The sequence below is a fragment of the Papilio xuthus genome, unplaced genomic scaffold (assembly GCF_000836235.2).
Source record: "Papilio xuthus unplaced genomic scaffold, Pxut_1.1 DF827714.1, whole genome shotgun sequence".
NCBI lineage: Eukaryota > Metazoa > Arthropoda > Insecta > Lepidoptera > Papilionidae > Papilio > Papilio xuthus.
The window spans coordinates 982,297-1,005,297 of record NW_013530935.1 but is presented as its reverse complement, the minus strand read 5'-3'; the positions used below and the strand labels follow the sequence as shown (position 1 = coordinate 1,005,297).

Genomic DNA, 23,001 nt, shown 5'->3' with positions numbered 1-23,001 from the left:
TATGTATGCTAAATTTCATTGAGTTCTGTTCAGCCTTTCTGGAGTTATCTTCAAACAAACATACATCCAACTAAACATTCTCATTTATAAGGTATGATATTTGGATGTTTAATTGTGTACTACGGAATCCAGATATCTTGTCAGAAATAGTTTTTTGTGTTGTAAAATGAATGAAAATTACGCTTTACTCATATTAGAATAAGATCTAAATAAAGAAAGCACGTAATTATTCATAGTCAAAACACCATCACGTGAGCCCCGTAAATATGCTACCGCACCATTAGCACGCATTACCACGTATAGAAATTAAATTCAATATACAAGTCACGCTTTGTACGCAGCCACGAGATGTAATAAATCAAATGCTTTCACGCAGCGAGCGATCGAAATGTTCCAACATGATGATGTATATCGTTAATTTATGAATACAATTGTACACAATCAATGTGGTACACACAAGCTCCTGTGAAATGTACAGGGATGTTATTGAAAACACTTACCGTTGGTTTCTAAAACCAAAATCTCTGTATAAATATATCCCTGTCATAGTCTTAGAAATCACATTTCTATAGGTTGATGTCCAATGTCAAAACTTATTTTCCAAGACTAAAATGTATGAAAACTTATGTATTGTTTATTGCCCTCTCTAACATGATTACTACTTCTTGTGTCCATAACTATGATTAAAAAACCGACACATCTATTTGAATATATGAAAAAATAAAACCAAGATTTAAAAAGGATGTATTTTTCAATGCTATTACTTTAATGCAATATTTATTTACTGTTTATTGGCTCTTCGCCTGCTAATGAGAGTAAATTCTTTTATTTCACACGATTGCGGATTGTAATCGGCTTGACACAGCGAGATTATCACGACTCACATACCAAGGGCTTCGCAATTTGTGCACTGACATTCGTACGTAGAGCAATTCTACGTTTTTCAAATACCTCATAAATAGAGTTTTACGTTTACAGTACCAAAGCCAAAGTGGTTCCCTTAGTGTAAATTTAGTAAGAGATAAAACACTAAAGGCTTTGTTTTGTGGACAATTAAGTGTGGAAAAAAATGTGGAAATGAAATATTTGACATAAATGTTAAACATATAAGACATTTATTTTGTCGTTGAGTCGAATATATTTTTCTTAGTAAGATAACAAATAAAAGCTTAAATACAAATTATTAAGCAATACAACTAAACAATATTTTTAAATAATCACATGTAACATTTTATTAATAACTCGAGTACTTTAAATAAGTCTTATTAAAAAACAATAAACCAAACTTACGTAAGTTTCCACTGGAGCAGTGGTTACGTCAGAATTGACGTTATCTGTGGCCCGGTCAGACCCTCATTAGAGTTGTACATTGTCCATGCCTAAATAGGACCGCGCCCCAATTTAATTGGTGAAACCCTTATGGGTATTTACTAAGACCAGTATTTATATACGAGTATTTAATAAGAAGTACTTAATAAGAAGTACTTAAATATAATAACATTTACGAAAGTTTAACTTTCTATACGAGTAAGATGTGTTATACAGGTAAAGACTGAATGTTGGTTTCTGAGACAAAATACTGAAACAATATTTAATCTCTGTTTTGTCAAAGATAATTATAGAAATGACGATATGTTTTATACAGGAATTTACGTCTTGGAAACCATAGATAAATCTGTGTAATACTTCCTAAATATTTAATTGAACTATGGGATTATCTTTAAGAAACTAGTTTTTTTCATTTAAATACTGTAAAGGATAAAACAGTGTACTTATTTATTAAAATAACTGTACTACGACCGTGACCGTTATTTTTCCTGTCGGCGCTAAGCACGTCACCACCGCATTGATATCATCGCCACGATGTCACCTGGTGAGTCGTGGTGTCGAAACCGAGCTGTATTACAATTTGTACTCACGATCACATCCCTGATTGTCATCTTGACTCATCACGAAATGAGCACAGGTTACGGTAGTACTATAATAACTCGAATGTAAGTCGAAAGTAAATATGAATATTTTGTGAAAGTTTTTTTGGAGGAGTCACATGTAGTATGAACAACCCCTAAAGTATTGAACGTTTTATAAATTTGATTTAGTTTTCATATCGGACAGCGTGAATGTAAATACTTTTAGGATATTGTTATTGTGAATGAATTCGAGTTATTTTTTAAAATTTTGTATCAAAATCTCTCAATAATTATACATACAAAATGTATTTTAATTATTCTTTTGCTATACCTTCGAGTATCAATAGTAGATGATTTCTGTTAGAATCATGTCGGATCCGCCAAAACTGAGTCACGACGCAACAAGTCAGCCGACACGGACGGAGCGAGGGATTTACGATCGAGCGGCGGCCGCTAAGTGGCGTACTATCGGACAACGGTACGGGACAGAACTTAATCGGACAATCACCTTTATCAGCCACAGTAGCGAACTTTACGGGTGATAAGGACCTTCCGAGTTCAGAAAACGATAGGAATCAAAAAAAAACTTAATTCGTACTCAAAACTCAGTATTTAGAACGACGTGTTGCCTAAGAAATAGACAAGTAAAAACAGACTCCATTTGTCTATAACAGTAAAATAACGTCTTACAAAATATAATTATGTCTAATAACAGCGATCACAGCACGCAACATAAAAACTCTATACAAAACCACTCTAGCAATTAATATGAAAATTAAGCATAAGTTCCCACGACTTTCCATCTTAATAACGCGGCTAATAGCGTAATATGAATACAATGGCCCACGTTCGATGCCAGTAAGTGCACCTGTCAACTCGCCCACGGACCCTTTATTCTTTGGAAACGTCAAAACTGACGTACGACAAAGATTATGTAACTCAGATATGTCGTACCGATTGAAATTTTAAAATTATTTTTTATGCGTAAATGAGTACCAAATTTACGTGCTCGCTATTATATATTATTTCTTGGTTATATACTTTATGTGTATATAAAATAAACAGTGACATCATTAATTATATATCACTGACAGTTCATAGGTCAAAATGGCGACCTTGCAAGTTGTTTCCGTAATTTTATCTATAAATTATTTGCACTTTTTAATCTATATTACGTTATATAATTATGTAGTGATAAAATTTTTATCTTATAAGGAAAAGTAAGGAATAAAAAGTGATTGAAAAAAGATATTCATATGATGATTTTGTAAACTGTACCTATTATTATTACGTCTTTTTTCTATATAAAAATATCGTTTAATTATTGTATTTTTTAATATTGATAAAATTTTCTTCTGCTATAGGTACCACAGTCTAGGCGACACGGCGTCGTTTGTGAGTTAAAATTAAATAGTTACAAACTGACTCACCGTTTGGTTTACGGTTAACTTACCCCGTAACTTAACTCTAACATATTGGTACTTAACTCTAACATAGAGCAATGACCCCAACAAATTAATTCTAATAAACATCCCTGGGGGCTACACTAACGATATCCCGCAAAATAAATTATTTATTTAAAAAAATAAAAAATAAACGAATTGTAAATTTTTACAAAAATATGTTTTAAAATTATCATAAAGAATTTTTTTTCGTAACTTACGTTACTTAAAATAAAAGACCCCATTCAAAAGTTTTAACAGTGGTAGATGCCAACAACAAAATCTGTTGTACAATGGGTCGGCTCATCTGGTGAAATACCACAACCACACAGACGACACGCCAGAAGTGTAAACAAATCCAGGCTTCAAGTGATGAGTGTGCGTTACAGAGGCTAAATTTTTAGGCCTATTTCCATTGTTATAATTTTCTTATTAGAAAAGGATGGAAAGGGGTAGTAGATTAGTAATTATAGATTAGTAAAATAATAGACACAGAAAGTGGAAACATCCTCCTCTGTCAGTTGCCTCCGTCGATTAAAGTTAGGCAACGCATCTGCAATTGCGGATATCTGTGGACAGTTTAAAAAAAACCTCCAAAAATTATTAAACCAGTTTGACAAAATTTTGTAAAAAAATTGGGTACAAATTGTTATTCATCGTTATATGTTTTTTTTTTTCAGGAATATATCCGTTAACTTAGATAAATGGTATTAATATGCAAATTTCAATACAAGTATTTATTAACCAAATAACAGGTCTCTCTATATTATTAACTCGGCCACGAAACGAAACTTAACAATTTACTATTTAATTAAATTGGTTTATATCATTTAAATATAATAACGCTACTGTTTAATAAAATGTATTCTAAACTAGCTGTCGCCCGCGACTCCGTCCGCGCGTAATGAAAAAAAAACTTAATAAGTAACCTATGTGTTCTTCCAGATTGTTCTACATCTATGCCAAATTCAATCAAGATTTCTTCTAACAAACATCTAAATATTCGCATTTATAATATTCAGTGTGAAATTGTGAGTTCCAAAAATGTTATGTAATCATGCTCGTAAAAAATTGTTTTCATTATTAAAAGTTGAATGAAATGACAAGATTAGGTGATTTTGTCATACAATCTAGTGTGTTGAGGTCTAAACGTTTCACTAGTGTCCCACCGAATGTCCATGTCCGTACCGAGGACAATTAATGCTGTAGTAAAAATAAATGACACTTAATTAGCTTGTTAGCTGTAACGCTACACCGAGCGTTACTCACTTCCTTTTGACTAATGATCATTACCTCCTGGTATTTAGAGATCCTTGTTTAATGGTTAAGAAATAAACTAGCTGTTGCCCACGACTCCGTCTTGCCTATCTGTTCTTCCGGACTATGTTCTATATGTATGCCAAATTTCATCGAGATCCGTTCAGCCGTTCTGGAGATACCTTCAAACAAACAACCATCCATAACCGTAGAATTTCATTAACTTGGATTCGCGTCTGTAGCTCAGGGGTTAAACCACATGACTAATCTGCAGGTTTGGCGTCGATTCCCGCCATACATCAATGTGTTGTGTACATGGGCCTGTGTGGTGGACTATGGCCTAGTCACCCTTAACTTAGGGTAGGCTCCGAGACTCTCGCTAGGGTCGTATAGTGAGCTGATGATGATGATGATGAGTTGTTTTAAAAAAGACTAGACCAAAACATTTCGTTTAGTTCATCATAAAAATTACGATTGTTACGTTATAATTAAAAAAAAATCTTATATGAAAGTATTAATTTAAATGTGCTTCGTTAATTTTATGAGTCAATAAAGAAAGACTCAATCAACGTTCATATTACAGTTAGATAAACAAAACACGAACGCACAATAAAAAACAACAGAATAAAAACAATAAAACAAAACATAATGATACCGTCTAGCCACAACCCGAAGATATAACCTAATAGCTTCGAAATTAATGAATTCTTTTACCAAAAATTACCCAGCCTTAAGCTACTCTTTATAGCCTATTGAATAAGGTCGAAAATCGATTATAAAAAGTAGATTAACTTAATTTGATTTCTTTTTAATACCGGCAGCAAAATTACAGTGACTCAGCGTCTGTTCTGCCAGACGGAATCTATTCTCAGCTATCAGAAATATTTCATCTCTGTCTCTCGTATACGATTGAAAAGAGAGATAATGATAAAAATAAAGGTCCAACATTTGTACCGCTCTAGTAAAGTAAAAAAATGTGCTATTATAGTAGTTTTTATTGTCATGATTTCTTCTTAAGTCCTTCGTAAACAAGACAATGTAAATCTTAGAAACCCGGTAATTGTAGTCGTTAAGCAACTTACAAAATACAATCTCATGTTCTTCTTCTTCGCACTTCATTACTGAAGGTCATGCTCGTCTTGATAACATAACATCACTGTGCAGAAGGGAAGGGGAAATCACTGCACTATTCTCCCATTAAACTTGTCATGAATTATGCTGTATACAATCTCATGGAGCCTCGTAAAAGAGACCATTTTAACTGTCGGATTCAGTGGTTAAATGTTCACGTACCATGGATTTCTGAGACCAATATCTCCGTTTACAACATCTCTGTTGTGTCAAAGATGAAAGAGAGGGATGATGATAAATTTCATAAACACATCTTGGTCTCAGAATCCCACAGTATGTGGCAAATTTGAGTGAGGCATTAACCGTGGGTTTCCGAGTCAATAAGCTCTGTATAAAACATATGTTTTTTTTTCTTGCGATTTTAACGAGTTTTTGTTCTTAGAAACTTACGGTTAAACAATATGTCTATTTGAGTTGTTAAACCAATATTTTCTTATACATTTTGTAATATAAGCTTTAATCAATTTGTTGAGAAAGCGTTCATATGAAGTAATCGGATCGTTCAATAAAATTCTCTCTTTACGCGAGTCCTAGTTAATTGCGCTTTCGGAGATTACCTACCAAATTACGGTTATCATTGGACATTAACAAATTGCCCCCTATTTTGAGGAACCAGTAAAAGTAAATGATATGATTATGTGAGTATCATCAAGTTTATAAAAAAAACCTTGTAATTTTGTTAATTTTAAATTACAGAATAACGATAATATTTAAAAAGAAATCGATTGGATTATTTATATTTAAAGATAATTCATAAACTAACTTATTAAATAACACTATCAAAGCATCTTACATAAGTTCTATGAGTAAGACCTAAAATAGTAATTTTTTAAGGAATTATAACTATTGCATACAATTAGAACATGATTACACGTTAATAAATACTTTCTTACTTATTAAATTATTCAAACTTTCGTGAGACATTATACTAAACTGATATATAAACACGGCTAAACACTCACGTATATTCGTCCGGTGGCGGCACCGACTAGTTTCGAGCCCATCGGGGGCCCTTCATCAGGATGAGTGGCACTGGTATTATTTCGCGGACGCGGCACGTCGCTCATCGTCGCTCGTCGTGTTTATATATCATTTTCTTACTTTGTTATTGACCTTCATTTTATTGAAAATATAAATCTATAGTTAATCTTACTATTTAATTTACATTTATTTATTAATAATATATTAATTTAAAAGAAAAATTAAAATGTTTTAAGATTCTCGTAATCAATAAAGTTGAACGAGTAATCTTTTTGCAAAGGTCAATATAATGAAAGCTATTTCGTGTAAGTTTACGAGAACAATCACTCATGATAATAGAAAAAAGAATCCAACAAGGAATAACAAGTTAAAATATATATATACTAGCTGTCGCCCGCGACTCTGTCCGCGCGGAATAAGAGAAACATTAAGTTTGACAAGACTTTTATTTAGTAATTTAAAAAAAAAATATTCGAAAATCAAAAATGAAAGGATAATAAAATAACTTTTTTACAAAAATCCTGCGCTGGATAATGATTTTAATTGCAATCCGCGTATCAATTGTGTCCCAATCTGAAAGTATTTACCAATAACTGTCATTGAACTGTAAAACTGATTTATTACGACTTTTGAAATGAAAAGTAGTTTTTTTAAAGTTAATTTTGAGTTACATTTACCTAAAATTTAAACCGAAACCTTTTACATTTTATTTAATCATTACTTAGTATCATTCCTACAATTTACCTTCGGCTATTGCTCAGTTATATCACTACTTTATAATATAATTATTACTCGTCTCTGTCCATTAAAGTACTCTAGAAAGTTATTTAATGTCGTAAAGATTGCATCCTTTATTCTTCTATTTATGATGTGGTTTTTATGTTTCTAAATTGTATCTATCCTTTCTCTGAAATAGCTACATAGTTATTTATTTCAGACTTTATATTTACATTGTTTTATTTAAATTATTAAACATATTAATTTTTTTGTTTCAGACCTGGCTGCATTACGACAACTACTCGAAAACGAAACCGGTGGCACATCCTGTCCCAGTTGTAACATGCCCTTTGACAAGGGTAAAAAGAGAAAACTTATCGATACATGCGGGCATGAGCGGTGCTACTCGTGCATGTTCAGGAACGAAGCCTGCCCCATCTGCGCCCGCAACAGCCAGACCCGGCGGCCCGGTATGGAGCGCTGCACGCCCTCGCCGCAGCGTCCCCGCGACCATGACTGCCCGTCTCCACTGCGCCTGCCCCGGCCCCCAAAGCAGCCCTCGTCTCACGTCCAGGCCTGCCCTACACCTCCCCACACAAGGCGGAGATTCTTCCTGAGCCCCAAGTCTTTAAGAAGCCCCTTTGGCCAGCGCACCTCGCGACATTCGCACGAGAACCACGTCCCACTATCTGGTGAGTTTAATTGTGCAACATTCATTGATCGCTGACCTATTCGCATCGGATCCGATCGCGACGTGATCCCCCCGCTCGTAAATAACAGAGCGGCCATTGCGACATGGCGACGGCGACACTCGCCCACGCCGTCCGCACCGGATGTACGTAGGGGTTCCGTAAAAGACCGGTTGTCTGCGTGTTTATTAGCCTAGCCACGGATTCGATAGACTTTTGCAACTCCGGCCCCGCAGACAGGCCGGCTGCGGACTTTATCTTTACATCTGTTACATTTTCGATTAATTGCGTCACTCCGCATCGATATTTATCTGCGGAGGCAGTGCCACAGCTGCCGTTTCCCAATAAATCAACTTCGTTCAACTTTAGTTCGCTACGCCTGTAAATTCTGCTTCATTGATTATTCTACATTGATGTTATCTTTTATCTGTAAGATCATTTCGAGGCTTTCGTGTCGTGCGATGCTTTGGAGGATATTAGCTTGATGGAGTGATATTCCAGGGTTACCGGAAGAGGGCGCGAGGAGCGCTGCGTGGCATAGCCTGGTGTTCAATAAGATCCGCTCTCTGTGGTCTGCGCACTCGTCCGTGCCACAAGGACTCAACCAGCTGACAGGCACGGATTATACTTTATTTCATCAGGGGAATGTGGATCAAATCATAATACTCTTTTTCCTACCATCATTTAAAACTAATCATCCTTAAAAATGAATGGACAAAAGAAGACCTATTTTGTTGTGGTCTTTCATTGAGATATTTTTTTTTCAATTGCCTACAGCTAAAACATTTTATTGCCTTATTAATTGAAAGCTTTTATGACAAATGGCCTAATTGAATATATTATCAAGAGCGCGGTCCACATTCCTCTGGTCCGAATCGGGCACGGTTGCTGTATTGTTGCACTCTTTGCCTGTCGCCTCGGCTCGTTTGATGTGAGCCTCTTTGTTTGCGTGTTTTTGTGCTTGCATTGTTTTTTTAATTCACAACGATCGTGTTGAGCACTAGATACACACCATTTTGTTTCATGTTACTTATGCATGCTCAATTTTTTTTTAAATAAAACAAAGCAATTATTTTTTAGATTTTTATATTAGTTAGCTAAGGAGATGTCGAGGAGATGGAGAGGAAAGCATATATTTGGTCAACTTACACACAGCGTAGGTTGACTTCTTCTAAAATAAACATAAGAAGAGCTGTATCATCTATCATTTTTAGAATTTCAGAATGTGTGTGCGTGTTTTGTGTTTGTTTGTTTTTGATTTTGTTTTGATTAGTAACGTTACTTATCCAACAGAATTCGAATCTATTAGTTCACCATTAATTCAATATCTAAAGCTAAACTTTAAGGAAAAAAATAATGTTGTTTTATTGGACAGTTTGTAATGCATCTTAGATAAAGCAATAGTAATTAATATTACCGAAAACCTATTAAAAAATGTCCATACGACGAAAGAATTACATCTAATATCGTTGGTTTCTGAGACACAACATCTCTGTATAAAATATCTCGTCATCTCTGTCATTATCTTTGACAAAAGAGTAATAACAACATGTTTTAATCGGGGATTTTGGTCTCAGAAACCTACACTTAAAGAGCTTCATTTCTCCAGCAAACTTTGATCATTCGTTTATAACATATCTTGAATCTTCAATAATTACTTTATATTCCATAATACTGAAAAACCATTCATTCAGTCATTAAGCAATTCTCTATGTTTATAACTTTTGCATCAATGTAACGATATTGCAATTAATTTTCAACATTACTGCATCGTAAGATGGTTTAAAATCCTTTAAACATAAATTACATTCATCTATCCACTTTCTAATGGATTGTAATCTTATATCTTTGTTTACAAACTTGATTTATTGAAGAACGTGATTAGAAATATGTTAATTCAAACAAAATAAGTTTGTCTTTTATTGTGTTTGTTTCATTGACCTTATAATATTTATTATTTTTAATGTGTAAACTAAAGTATATGTGATTTCGTTACCTACTTAAGTAATATCGTTAGAGACAGTTTAGTTAAACACGTGTTTTAACCCTTTGAACGCTGGTGAAGGATATTATGGATGTCATAGTTATTATGTTTCATCAAAAATATGTGTCATTGTTTATTGGTGATATATTCATTTTGCAAGCCTTCTCATAATAATGTTTTCTATAGATATAAGCTTACTATACGTCCCCACCGAGAAGCTCGGAACCTACCCTAAGTTAAGCGTGAATAGGTCATAGTCAACCACGCTGATCTAGTGCGTATTGGTTGACTTCGCATATACCTTTGAATTTCTTCTCAGATATGTGTAGGTTTCATCACGATGTTTTCCGTAACCGGACCGTAACGTCGGATAAATGTACATATGTTAATCGGAAATCTAAAAAACACATTAGTACATGGCGGGATTCGAACCCAGGACCTTGCTTGACCCCTGAGCCACCGATGCTCCCTTCTTTAGATACGATTTGTCAAAAATGTCCGACGGGCGTTATAGTATGTTAAATCATTGTCTAATTTTTTTATAGTAAGTCATAAAATTATGCTGAAAAAAATCCTATTTTCTTAATTTAATTCTAATAACAGGTCTTTAAATAGGTACACTATTATCATTGCTTTCATTAAACAATATCTTCAGTACGTCAACAATCAAATGAGAGTATGCAGTGGGCGCTTGAAGGTTGCTCTGGTACAGACTTGTCTGTAATGGAGCAAGGTGAAAGACGCCCCCAGCAGTATACATCCTTAAGTACACTTAGTGTTAATAACTAGTTAAATACTTCATTATCTACACTGAGTACATAATAACAATTTAAGCAGCCAATAAAGTTGATATTGATTTCTGATATTAATATCATTATATCCTAAAAATGTAATTATACTAATTTAAATGCGAAAGTTTAGATGGATGGATGGATGGATGTTAGTTATAATTTATGTCCCGAATGGCACAACGGATCTTGAGGAAATTTGACAGACATGTAGAACATAGTCTGGAAGAACACGTAGGCTACTTACTAAGTGTTTATAATTCCCCCGCGGTAGGACGCGGGCGACAGCTATAAACTCATATTACAGATTAGGAAGCGTATAACGCAAGTTTAATAAAGAACAATGAAAGTCAAAGCATACCATCAACATCGGAGATTTTTACACTTGATCTGCTGACGACTTAACACAATGCAGTCAGCCTTGACAATGGCCCCGCGTAGCAACATTGTACTGACTACAAAAAAACAAGCAATGTACTATCTGCTAGATATATTTCGATTCAAATGACATATTTTCCCGTGGTCGTTTCGATAGTCTAAAAGTAGCCTAATAATAATGTTTATTTAATTCACATTACATAACTATTATAATTCTACGGTTAGTAACGCTTTAAAAAGTAAAGTTAGTAACAACAATATTAAAAAGAAGTGGAGTTCTTCAGCGATTTTTTTATTTATTTCACAATTAAAAATGCTTTAAAATCTATAACCGAATAAGAATAAAGATGAGAACTCCGTTTAAATTTATTAACTTTTACGAAATGTAAATAATTCATCTAAACAGGATTTTTTTGTTGACTGTACATTCGACGGCTGGGAGGTCGCATTGATATTTTCAATCGCACCACAATGGCACGTGAAAGGTTTCCACGGCCGATGTTTTACGCCTCAATACCTCGTGTTCCGGTGTTTGCCTTTCTGCTTGAGGCGACTAAGAACCTCAAATCTTAAATGTGAAGTTTAAAACACTGACGGCTTAATCCAATTGACTGTACGGTTCAAAGTTGAACTTTGAACGATGGTTAAAGGTAAATCATGAATTAGGTTTTATTTGTTTCAAGTAATGATAAAGGATCAGTTTCCAAGATTCTATGTGTAAATTTATAAATATTTTTATAGACTTCCAATAAAAGAAACCAAAACAAAATTAAACTCGACTTAAATATCAACAAAGAAACACACATAAATCTTATCTACAATCAGAAAATATAATTAACAATAACTATAACAAAAACTAATAAAATTATAAAAATATGAATAATTCTATATTTTATACGAATACCAGTTTGTCAATACGAACAACTGGTGTAAGAAAAAATGATGGTTTGACCATATGGTGTTGGGACGTATCGTCATTCAAGTGTAGCCAATAGGCTGAGACTCGAACCCGCTCGCCTGCGTGGGAGAGACCACTTTTTGTGTATCACCTACCCGTATCCCTAATCATAGCTATACAACCACTGGAAGTGTTCTTACAGCGTATTTTATTTTGACAAACGCAATTTAAATGTTTATGAAATTATTCACTTAATTTATATTATCTGGTTGCTCCAAAAGTTTTATCTTTATTTTCTTCTTCTTCTTAAAGTTAAATTAAATTAAAATTATTTTCTTCTTCTTCTTAAAGTCCTATGTCCCCGTGGTGGGGCAAAGGGCGTCCACAGTGCGCTGCCAGTTCGCTCTATCTTAGGCTCTGCGTTTGGTCTCGGGCCATGTCAGCCCTATTGCCTTCATGTCGGCAGTAGCTGAGCGCCACCAAGTTTCCACTCCACTCCAAAGCCTCCCTGGGAATATGACTTCCCAGTCATATAAAATAATTATTTTATAATACAAATATTAATAATATTAATATTTATTTCAAAAATAAAATCTATATTTTCATCTCGAAATGTCTCTTCCATTTATTCAACGTCAACAATTTGTCAAACAATCAAGCAGTAATAAATCCATTATACATCTGTCTCCCTCAGATAGACGACGATTGTCATCGATGAATGCTGGTTTTCAAAAATTATAACTATGCGATCTGATTCTTTGAAGATCTTGAACGATATACGACTTTTAATAATTCCTTTCCATTACTTGGAAGTTGAACAATGTTATTTATACAAACAAGCATCTTTTATATTTGCGAGAGTTTAATTACAAAATATGCGATTAGCATTAACTGTGGGTTTCTGAGACCAATATGTCCGTTTAAGAGAGATAACGATATGTTTTATTTACACATTTTTGTCTCAGAAATCAACGGTAATTATTTTTTTCCGGTAACAGTAAATTTTTTATTTAATCAATCATAAAAAAAATCTTATTTATTTACTATATGTTATGTAAATATGATACTGTTTTAAAGTTAAAAATATAATATACAATTAGATAATAAACAAATTGTCCCACAGTGTAATCTTCCTCAGTCTCGTCTTACACCGCAAAGACCTAACGCACATCCTGACCTCCGCTTAGTGTGTGCTTCCACTGTTATATCTCAAATCATATCGTCATCCTTTTTCCCTCGTTTCGAACAGAGATATTTATGTTGTTTTGAAGTTTTCCTCAGTGAAAACCAACCATGTTTACACAGTCGAAAATACTAGCTATAGGGTTTATTATATTAAAAGGTTTATGCCCATCCCTTAATGAAAGACTAGCTGACGCCCTCGACTCTGTCGCCGCGGAATTAGCAAGAAACTTAATAGCCTATGTGTTCTTGCATACTATGTTCTGTATACATGCTAAATTTCATCGTGATCCGTTCCGCCGTGTTGGAGATACTTTCAAACAAACATCCATCCATCTAAACATTCGCATTTATAATATTAGTAAGATATAAAAGATTGTAAGTTCAGTCAACGATGGTAAATAAAAAGATTCATTATAAAGTAATTTGCATCTATTATCTTAAAAAACATAACTACACAATAGAATTGTTCAATAGATAAAGAAATGTTCTGTGAAAGTAATTTAATATTAAACATGAGATGCATGTATCCTCTGGTCATTACACGTTCCCAGTAAATGTCATGGGAACATGATAAAACAAACATGTTGATCCGATGATTTGTGTATCTTTTTACATCCGTATAATTTGCGATTGTGTACTGATGAACTATCCTTTTTATAAAGCAGTAAAGGTTAATCTAGACTAGATTGTGTAATAGTTTTATGATACTAAATGCTTAAGTTCTTGAAGGATTTTTGTTTTTTTTTAGACTCTAAATAGGTAAATTACCTCTTTTTGGATCCGGTTATAATGTTAGTACAATTTTTTGGTTATGATTGTTAGGAAGAAAATGACGTTTATGTCCCCTCACTAATCATTCCGACACTTGACTATGTAATGAAAGCGCGTCATTCGCGCCAAAGGATTCTAACTAGTAACGTCTAAAATGATGTTTTTTAAGCAAATATTTAGAGGCAGTATAAACCCACGCTAAATTCCAATAAACAAGTAAATCCCAAAACCGCAGCATGTATAGCACGTGATTGTTTTTGAGTGTGAACAATTTTTTTATATATATTCGTATACTAATATTATATAAATTTCTAGACGATGAAGGAGGGCACATCAAGCAAGGCTTCGAGTCGAGACGACAGAACGATCTATACATGCGTCTCGGTCTACTCCTGGGGGAGAGAAGGGGTCGGAATAAGTCTCGGGATAGCTGCACCTCGCTCGCATCCCTGGACGCTCATACTTTGGCCTCGCATAACACCAGCCCGGTTTGTGAACTTTCTGATAAACGCTAACCCAAAATAATTCTATCCTCCAATAGATGGCGCTATTACTAAACTAAAAGATGACATTGTTTAAACGCTTTAATCTCAAGAAGATCAATTATTTTTAGCGTTCAATAACTTAATTATTACTGAAAGTTGTAGACATTTATAGCTAGACTTTATATGCACCAGAAACGAAACAGAAATAAACCGACGAAATTGTAATATCCTGAATATGATTTGCTATGTCGGGAAAGAACTTACTTTTGACTCGACGTGCACCTCCAATACCTTACATATATGTATAATAAACCTACTCGTCGATTGAGTACCATTAATCCACATCACCAATCTAAGATCCCTAGCGTTGATGTGATATATAAATCTAGAAGCAAGTATTCTATTGTATATTCTGTGTCCAGGTGTCAACGCTGACTGGTTCTTCAGAAGTGGAAGCAGCAACGCCACTTGGTCGCGAGTCACTGGGCTCTCTCGCCTCCATGTCCCTTTCTGCGGCTAGCAACTGCTCGTCTTCCAGTCCTGGCAGTAGACGGCACTCAGTTAATGGTAAGAAATGTTTCCAAGTTAAAGTCCTTATTCCACCTGAAGAGATTTCTTTGTTTAATAGATTTTTATATTCTTCTAAATCACGCCAGTAGAAATACATTCCACTGGCTTAGTGGAATCTATAATAGGTCTAAAAACTTTAAGCTTTAACAATCTTCGAAATATGAAAGTAAAGATTCTAATCACCCCTTACCTGTAAAGGTGACTTACGACTCAGTTATTTCAAAGAGAATGACCGCTTGCTATGATGATTATGAAGTTAAATAACTACTTATCCTCAATATGATTTCAGCTTTACAAAGTCGTTCAGAAGAACTAACTCGTATGTCGAGTGGCTTCTTCAAGAACAGAAAAACTGCTGCCAGAAGGTCCGCTAGAGTTGGCAGCAGCAAATCTTCTACATCTTCAGATATTAAGAAAGGTAATTTTTGATATATTTTCAGTCCATACAACTGTAAAATTAATGAACAAGATAAGAATGTAAAAAATAACACTTAAAATTATTTTTATTATATCGTTATTATAATCATACGGTTAATTTAATTAACAAAATTTACGACATTATTTTAATACTAGCTGTCGCCCGCGATTCCGTCCGCACGGAATACAAAAAAAAAAAAAATTAGTAGCCCATGTGTTCTTCCAGACTATGTTTTATATGTTTGCCAAATTTCATCAAGATCCGTTTAGAAGTTCCGAAGATACCTTCAAGCATCCATCCATCTAAACATTCGCATTTATAATATTAGTAAAATTAGTTTCAAACATAACTGCATTTTTAACAACTTCCATTGTCACTCAAATACGTTAATTAGTCACTAAGGGATACTCTTATTTATGAAACACTTAATATGAAAAATCAACACTAAAATAAAACTAAGCTATCAGTTGTAGCCTCATGTCGAGTGTTGTAGTTCATTTGAATAAAAAATCAATTAAATTGAATCCATCCGGACTTCTAGCTTAAAATGAGTCTAACGATGAAACTAGAAATATCATTGAACTGTTAATCTTGTAAAAAGTACTCGATTGAATAAAAACTAGCTCCCGTAAAGCCTTTTTTCATACCACCGAACAACCTGTACTGACTTTTTGCACATTCAGACTGAGATGTTGTGCCTGACAAGCTTGTTAACTAGATATTACTGGATTATGTTAGCAAAGCTTAATAACATAGCGTATTTTTTTCTTTTTTTTATTCCAAAAAATATGAAAAATACAGCAAATAATTTTTTTTTATCGCAAATTGATTTAACGTAACGTAATTAATTTTTAAATTTAACGTTGTTTTTTAATTTGTTACATCAAAAAAGACTTACTTTAATTATCCTAAAAACATAAAAATATTGCACAGTTTATCTAAGTGAATATTCACAAGAAAATGAAAATATACGAAGAACGCTTAACTATAGTCATCTCTATCTCTCTCCCTCTCTCTCTTCCTTTATTTCATTAAGAATGATGGAATTAACAAGATGTTTATAAATTTCGGCTCAAAAAATTTATGATACAAAGTTTAACGTCTGATTGTTTGTTCCTAGTACACCCAGCACCACAACTGAACCTCCGGCCTCTCTTCTTCGAGGTTCCTTCCTCTGATAGTCAGGCCTGCTACTCCGGCCGCCAGTGGCTCCTCAAAGACATGGAAAAAGCCCTGGAGTCTTCTTCATCAGGTATTTTATATTTAACCATGATTGTTGATTGTTGCTTTATTAAATAAATAGCTGTCGCACGCGACTCCGCTCGCGCGGAATTGAAAATCCGAATCAGTAGCCTGTTTGTCCTTCCGGACTATATCTATACCAACTTTCATCGAGATCCACACAACCGTTCTGTAGATATCTTCAAACAAACATCCACCTATCTATCCAATCTTTTGCATTTATAATATTAGTAAGAGGTAAATCATATTATTAGCAGTAATATCTCGTTATTGTCTCTATAATTAGTCTTGTTATTTCCTCAGGCATCCTAATATCCGGCAGTCCCGGCACTGGCAAAACAGCACTCATCCTGCAGCTGGTCCAGCACTCCTGCTTCGGCAGGAACCGGAACTTCGAGTACGAGGAGCTCCGGGAACAGTCAGACCTCGGGGATATCCTGCCCGAGGACCTCGTGGAAGGAATGTTCACACACCTCGCATCACAAGTTGTCGCGTATCATTTCTGTCAGGTCAGCAAAAAAACCCAGTCTATCTTTAAATCTACCACAACATACCTGAAAAATTCGTGTTCAAGTTAAAACTGATAGAAGCATTTTCTTTTCAGGCGGATAATAACAGCACTTGCCTAGTCGGGGAGTTCGTACACTCTCTAGCAGCACAACTCTGCCAAGCTCCTAGACTACAAGCCTACAGAGAATACCTTCTCAGTGAACCCCACCTCTTAGCATGTCTCTCCCTCAAGGAATGCATCGCGGACCCCGACCTCGCCTTCATCAGGGGCATCATAGAACCCCTCACAATACTCAGAAGAAACGGGAGCATAGACTCAACCAACGGCATCATCCTTGTCGATGGTCTTTGCGAAGCGGAGTACCATAGACCTGACCACGGCTACACCATCGCCACCTTCCTAGCGCGCCATGTCGCCGAGATGCCCACCTGGCTTAAAATTGTCGCGACTGTAAGAACGCAGTTCATCGAGCTCACCAAACAATTGCCCTACACCAGACTGAGTCTAGACGAGTCTGATAATGTGCAGAAAGATTTATTAAAATATTTCAACGCGAGATTACAGGCCGCTCCTATCATAGAAACTAACATCAAATGCTCTACTGGCAAATCTGAAAGCGCTCACAATTCTGTTATGAAATTCGCTCAATACGTCCTCCATTTGAGCCAAGGGTCGTTCCTATTCCTCAAACTTATCCTCGATCTTCTCGAAAGGAGTCACATCGTCGTCAAATCCACCAACTACAAGGTGGTTCCGATATCACTCGCTCAGATATTCCTTCTTCAATTTAATCTTCGCTTCCCCACAGTTCAATCTTTTGAAAAAGTCACTCATATCCTGAGCGTCTGCTTAGCGGCGCTGTATCCTTTGACTTTAGTCGAAATATACTATTCCGTGAACTCCTTGCTAGTCGATACCTTTCTTCCGTGGGACGAATTCTGCCATAGATTCGACACCTTAACAGATTTCCTCGTCAAGAGAATCGACAACACTTACATGTTCTTCCACCCGTCGTTCAGGGAATGGTTGATACGTCGCGAAGATAACGAGAGCGCCAAGTTCCTCTGCGACTTGAGAGCGGGTCATTGCAGCATCGCGTACAGACTGTCCAGGGTGCAAGCTCCGCTAGACCCAGAAAAGACGATGGAGTTGGGCCACCATATCCTCAAAGCTCATATGTACCGGAATCTCGGTCCGGCACAGTTGGGTCTCTGTCCGAGAGATTTACAAGCTATGTTGGTAGCGACCAGTTCGGCGAACGTTGGTGAAGCGATTGCGAACTTGAGGAATATCTACACTCCGAATGTGAAGGTTTCGAGACTGATGCTCCTGGCCGGCGGATCACCGAACCAGGTCACGGAGTGTCTGGGGAACGCACCGCTGCTGTGCATGTACTCGTACCAGGGTATTCTGGCGATGGTCGGCCTGCTGATAGAATTCGGCGCCGACCTCGAGATGACCAACTCGCAGGGATGCTCGGCGCTGGCTCTCGCCTGTCAGCGTGGACATACTGATGTCGCGAAAAGACTTATAGCTGCCGGTAAGTAACATTATTTAGCTTAAGCGTTTTTGGACAAAAAGAAGATTTAATGAGGATTCGTTGAGAAGATGCCGAGTTCCATGATTAAAATACGACTATATTCTCAGGTGCATCCCTGAGTCACACGGACACAGCTGAGCAGACGCCGCTAGTGCACGCGGCTAAGAACGGTCACCGCGACACCGTCATCTACCTGCTGGGCTGCCAGGCGGAGCGCGACACACCCTCCCCCGCACATCCAGCACCACCAGCACCCCCCGCCAGCGCCCGCATCGAGCACCTCGTGCCCGGCGCCCGGCACGCCCTCGTCGCCGCCGCACAGAACGGACATCTGGACATCGTCGAGTATCTCCTCGACACCGCTGAACTTATCGTAAGTAATTCAATCGATATAGCTGTATATAGGAAAATGAACTTTGGGGCACAACAATAAGGTTGTTTTCCCCTCAGCCGGACGGCATCTGCCCGGTGACGGGTGAGACGGCGCTGACGGCGGCGTGCGGCGCGGGCAAGGCGGGCGTGGCGGACGCGCTGCTGGTGCGCGGCGCCACGCCATACTCGCTGAACGCGCGCCAGCTCTCCCCGCTGTCGCTGGCAGCGCGACATGCACGCGCCGCGCTGCTGCTGCGTCTGCTCGACTGCGGCGCTGACGTCATGGGCTCCGGCGGCAAGAACCCTCTCATACTGGCCGCCGCCGAGGGTCACGATGACATCGTGGACACGCTACTGGCACATGGTAAGCCTCAGAAACATCTTCATACTTTTTATTTTTAAATTTTCACTGTGTACTGAAAACTCGACAGGTATTCAACCCCTTTTTCTTTTTAATGTTACAATGATTTATTTTATCAGGAGCCGACCCAGATGCCGTGGACGCGGACGGCATATCAGCCCTCGGCTGGGCTTGTCTCCGCGCTCGCATCCCGACTGTCATGCTCTTACTGGATAAGGGCGCTTCTATAGGTAAACTTTGTTTGCTATTATTTTATTATTTGTAAGTTAATCCAAAGAGCACATAGCATGCTATTCCATCCGCCTCGAAGGACCAATTTTCATTTACATCCAACAATCTATTTTGTTAATTTAATTCTAAAAGTGTTTTTAGTGATGTATGCTTATTTTTAATGTTGTTATCATTATGCAGAGCTGGCAGACAGCAGTGGTCGCACGCCACTAGCGTTGTCGTGCGGCGCGCCGGCCGAGCTTGCTGAGCTGCTGCTCGCCCGCGGCGCCTCGCTCGAGCGGGTCGACCGCAACGGCCTGCGCCCGCTGGACCGCGCCATTGGACAGCGCAATCTACCCGTAAGCAATAGAAACCTTCCATTCTCCATCTCTGTTTCTCTTGGATGTTTTTCTCTCTCTCTTTCTCTCTCTATTCTTCTCGTATTAGTTTTGCATTCACAAGTAAAGTGATATTTATTTTTGCAGGTGGTGAGCTGTTTCTTACGGAAGGGCGCGAAGCTCGGCCCCACCACTTGGGTCATGGCGTCCGGCAAACCTGAATTTATGTTAGTACATTATATAAAATGTTTATAGTAGAATTTCGAAGTTCAACTTTGCAACTTTTGATAGCTTTATTAACATTCAAACATCGGTTTTTATATGATGTTTGCAGGCTTCTACTGTTAAACAAGCTGCTGGAGGATGGAAACATGTTGTACCGCAAGAACCGACCTTCAGAAGCCGCTCATCGCTACCAGTACGCGCTCAAGAAGATCAACCCGATGGTGGGGGAGGAAGCGCCCAGCCCGGCAGCCCCCCCACAGGAACACGTCGCCGCATTCGTACAACTCAAAACCAATCTGCTTCTCAACTTATCTCGGTGTAAACGGAAGTTAAACGTAAGCACAAAACTACCATTAATACTTTACAGTAAAACCAATCCAACTTTCTTACCGTAGGTTTCTAAGACCAAAATGTCCTTTTAAAACATATTGTTATCTCTGTTTGGTCAACGACAACTTTTTAACGGAATTTCTAGTCTCAGAAATTCACGGTTAGTCTTTTTACGCGTAGAAAACATAAGATTACTGAGTAAGATAATATACTTATATTAATACCGTTTAATATTGTTTTTGTATAGAAATTTGCTTAATTCATTTATCCTTATGTGTATTAAAAATAATCGAAAATTTATTTCCAGGAACCATCAGAAGCATTGGATTTAGCGGCGCGTGCGTCGATCCTTCGACCGAACGCATTCGAATGCGCGTACGCAATGGCTCGAGCTATTCTAGCACTAAACAAGCCCTCAGAAGCTCTCCCCCACGCCAGAAGAGCGCTGCTCCTGGCGCCACCTACCGACATGTCCGCTGTACGAACTTTGAAAGCTTTACAACAAGAAATATTAACAAGAATCAACGCTGGATCACATAGTTTGAACGGTGACACTCGTTCTATGAGAAATTATGACAGCATCAGTCTTAACATGCCTTAATTTGACAATATCGTAGAATTTGACAGCCGTGACAGTTGCATTGTTACATATTTTTGTCTCTGTTATGTCAAAGGGAATGAAAGAGATGGCTATAATACAAGTCACGGCAAAGTAAACCCACTATGGGTTTACTAAGTACAAAATATATTGAAAAATCTGACAGGGCTTTATCCTATATTTTTTAAGATAAATCTTCAATAAATTCTAAAAAGAATATGGTTCTATGTAGCTATTAAATAGTCAAATATAAATTCGTGAATTTTGAACATTTTTATACAAAAACAAAATTTTTGAAATCAAATATGAATGTTAATTTTAGTAAATTACTAAGCATATTTACTTATATATTTATTTATAAACTTAATTTTTTAACTGTTTTATTTTAAACAAGTTTTGGCACATTTTGTGTTTACATAACTACTTATACATAATATTGTTTTGTAACTATAAGGTATGAAACACGTGCAAGATAACATAACACTTTGTTTACGCATTGTATACATTGTACAAATTAATTGTACACTACATTGTATTGTATACTACATTGTACAAAATAGTTGTACATTGTACAAATATTTTGTACAACAATGTATAAAATGGTTGAACCGTAAAATAAACGAGAAGAGTAACAAATATGGTGAAACTTTATTGCTAGCTGTCAATAACGAAGTACGAAGTGTCATGTTATGTTGGTCGTGTTGTATTTAGCTTGTGATTTCTTAATTTTGTATACTATGTGATGCGCTATGTAAATATATAATCTGTAGTATTAATTTAATCAGAATGTATTATAATGTTGTCTCGAATACATTTATACAATTTTTGTACACTTTTATACACAACTTGCCATTTTTATACAATGCTTTAAATTCGACAGTTCATATTTTGTATAGTTGCATGACTATCATTTTAAAAATTAGTGCCTTTTGAATACATTTTCGGTACCTATACGTATTATTTTTTATTGTTATTTTTTTAGGTTAGAAAAAAAAAACTTTTGAGTTAAACTCGAGTGCCCATTTTCTTGCTTTGTTCTTAATTTATTTAAAAAAAATGTATTCCTTGTTTTAAAAGCGAAGTTTTCGGACGTATCAAAAATAATCAAAAGAGTTTATTTAAAAAAAATCATTTGATTTTAAAACGTTTGATAAAAATAAAAGTATTTATTGTGAATTATAAAATTTAAGATGTGAAATTGATACATATTGAGTGAATACTGTTAGATATTTAGTAATATTATTAAGCGATTGGTAATTAATGGAAAAATGTTGACAAGATTTTAATATTCGACATATCAAAAGACTGAGGATGTTTTTGGTTCAACAAATTCAAACAATTCACTGTGACTTGATTGTACATAATGTATTCTTTGTACATTATGTATGTATACAATTGTCAATGTATTGGATGACAGTTGTATATGTAAGAATACAATTACTGTGACTTTGTATACATAATTATGAATACATTAAAATATTGCTTCTATTTTCGTTTTTTTTTTTTCTTTCCTAGTTATTATTTAAAAGCGGAAAAACACAAAATATTACAACTAAAAATAGTAAATTGCTATAGAGAGTGTTTTCCATAGTTTTTATTTTCCTAAAATAAATTTAAAAAAATCAATTGAGTGATTTAATTTGATTTAAATTTCTTAATAAAAAAAGATG

General features: G+C 36.1%; 1 protein-coding gene across 4 annotated transcripts in view; it reads left to right on the top strand.

Moving 5' to 3' along the window:
* rols (zinc-RING finger and ankyrin repeat domain-containing protein rolling pebbles) overlaps positions 1 to 21,614 on the top strand; it is a 144,096-nt gene extending 122,482 nt beyond the window's left edge. For 2 of the 4 annotated variants that reach the window (XM_013310732.1, XM_013310734.1), the window contains exons 2-16: positions 7,717 to 8,130; positions 8,629 to 8,742; positions 14,447 to 14,619; positions 15,039 to 15,183; positions 15,476 to 15,604; positions 16,725 to 16,856; positions 17,150 to 17,355; positions 17,451 to 18,897; positions 19,005 to 19,270; positions 19,348 to 19,633; positions 19,750 to 19,860; positions 20,042 to 20,199; positions 20,326 to 20,405; positions 20,513 to 20,738; positions 21,041 to 21,614. In XM_013310732.1, coding sequence (XP_013166186.1) covers positions 7,717 to 8,130; positions 8,629 to 8,742; positions 14,447 to 14,619; positions 15,039 to 15,183; positions 15,476 to 15,604; positions 16,725 to 16,856; positions 17,150 to 17,355; positions 17,451 to 18,897; positions 19,005 to 19,270; positions 19,348 to 19,633; positions 19,750 to 19,860; positions 20,042 to 20,199; positions 20,326 to 20,405; positions 20,513 to 20,738; positions 21,041 to 21,334 — 4,181 coding nt within the window. In that variant the 3' untranslated portion in view covers positions 21,335 to 21,614. Of the gene's footprint in view, positions 1 to 3,274; positions 3,306 to 7,716; positions 8,131 to 8,628; positions 8,743 to 14,446; positions 14,620 to 15,038; positions 15,184 to 15,475; positions 15,605 to 16,724; positions 16,857 to 17,149; positions 17,356 to 17,450; positions 18,898 to 19,004; positions 19,271 to 19,347; positions 19,634 to 19,749; positions 19,861 to 20,041; positions 20,200 to 20,325; positions 20,406 to 20,512; positions 20,739 to 21,040 lie in introns of all 4 variants that reach the window. The other 2 variants (XM_013310735.1, XM_013310733.1) reach the window with 2 other exon arrangements.
* Positions 21,615 to 23,001: the final 1,387 nt, after the last annotated feature.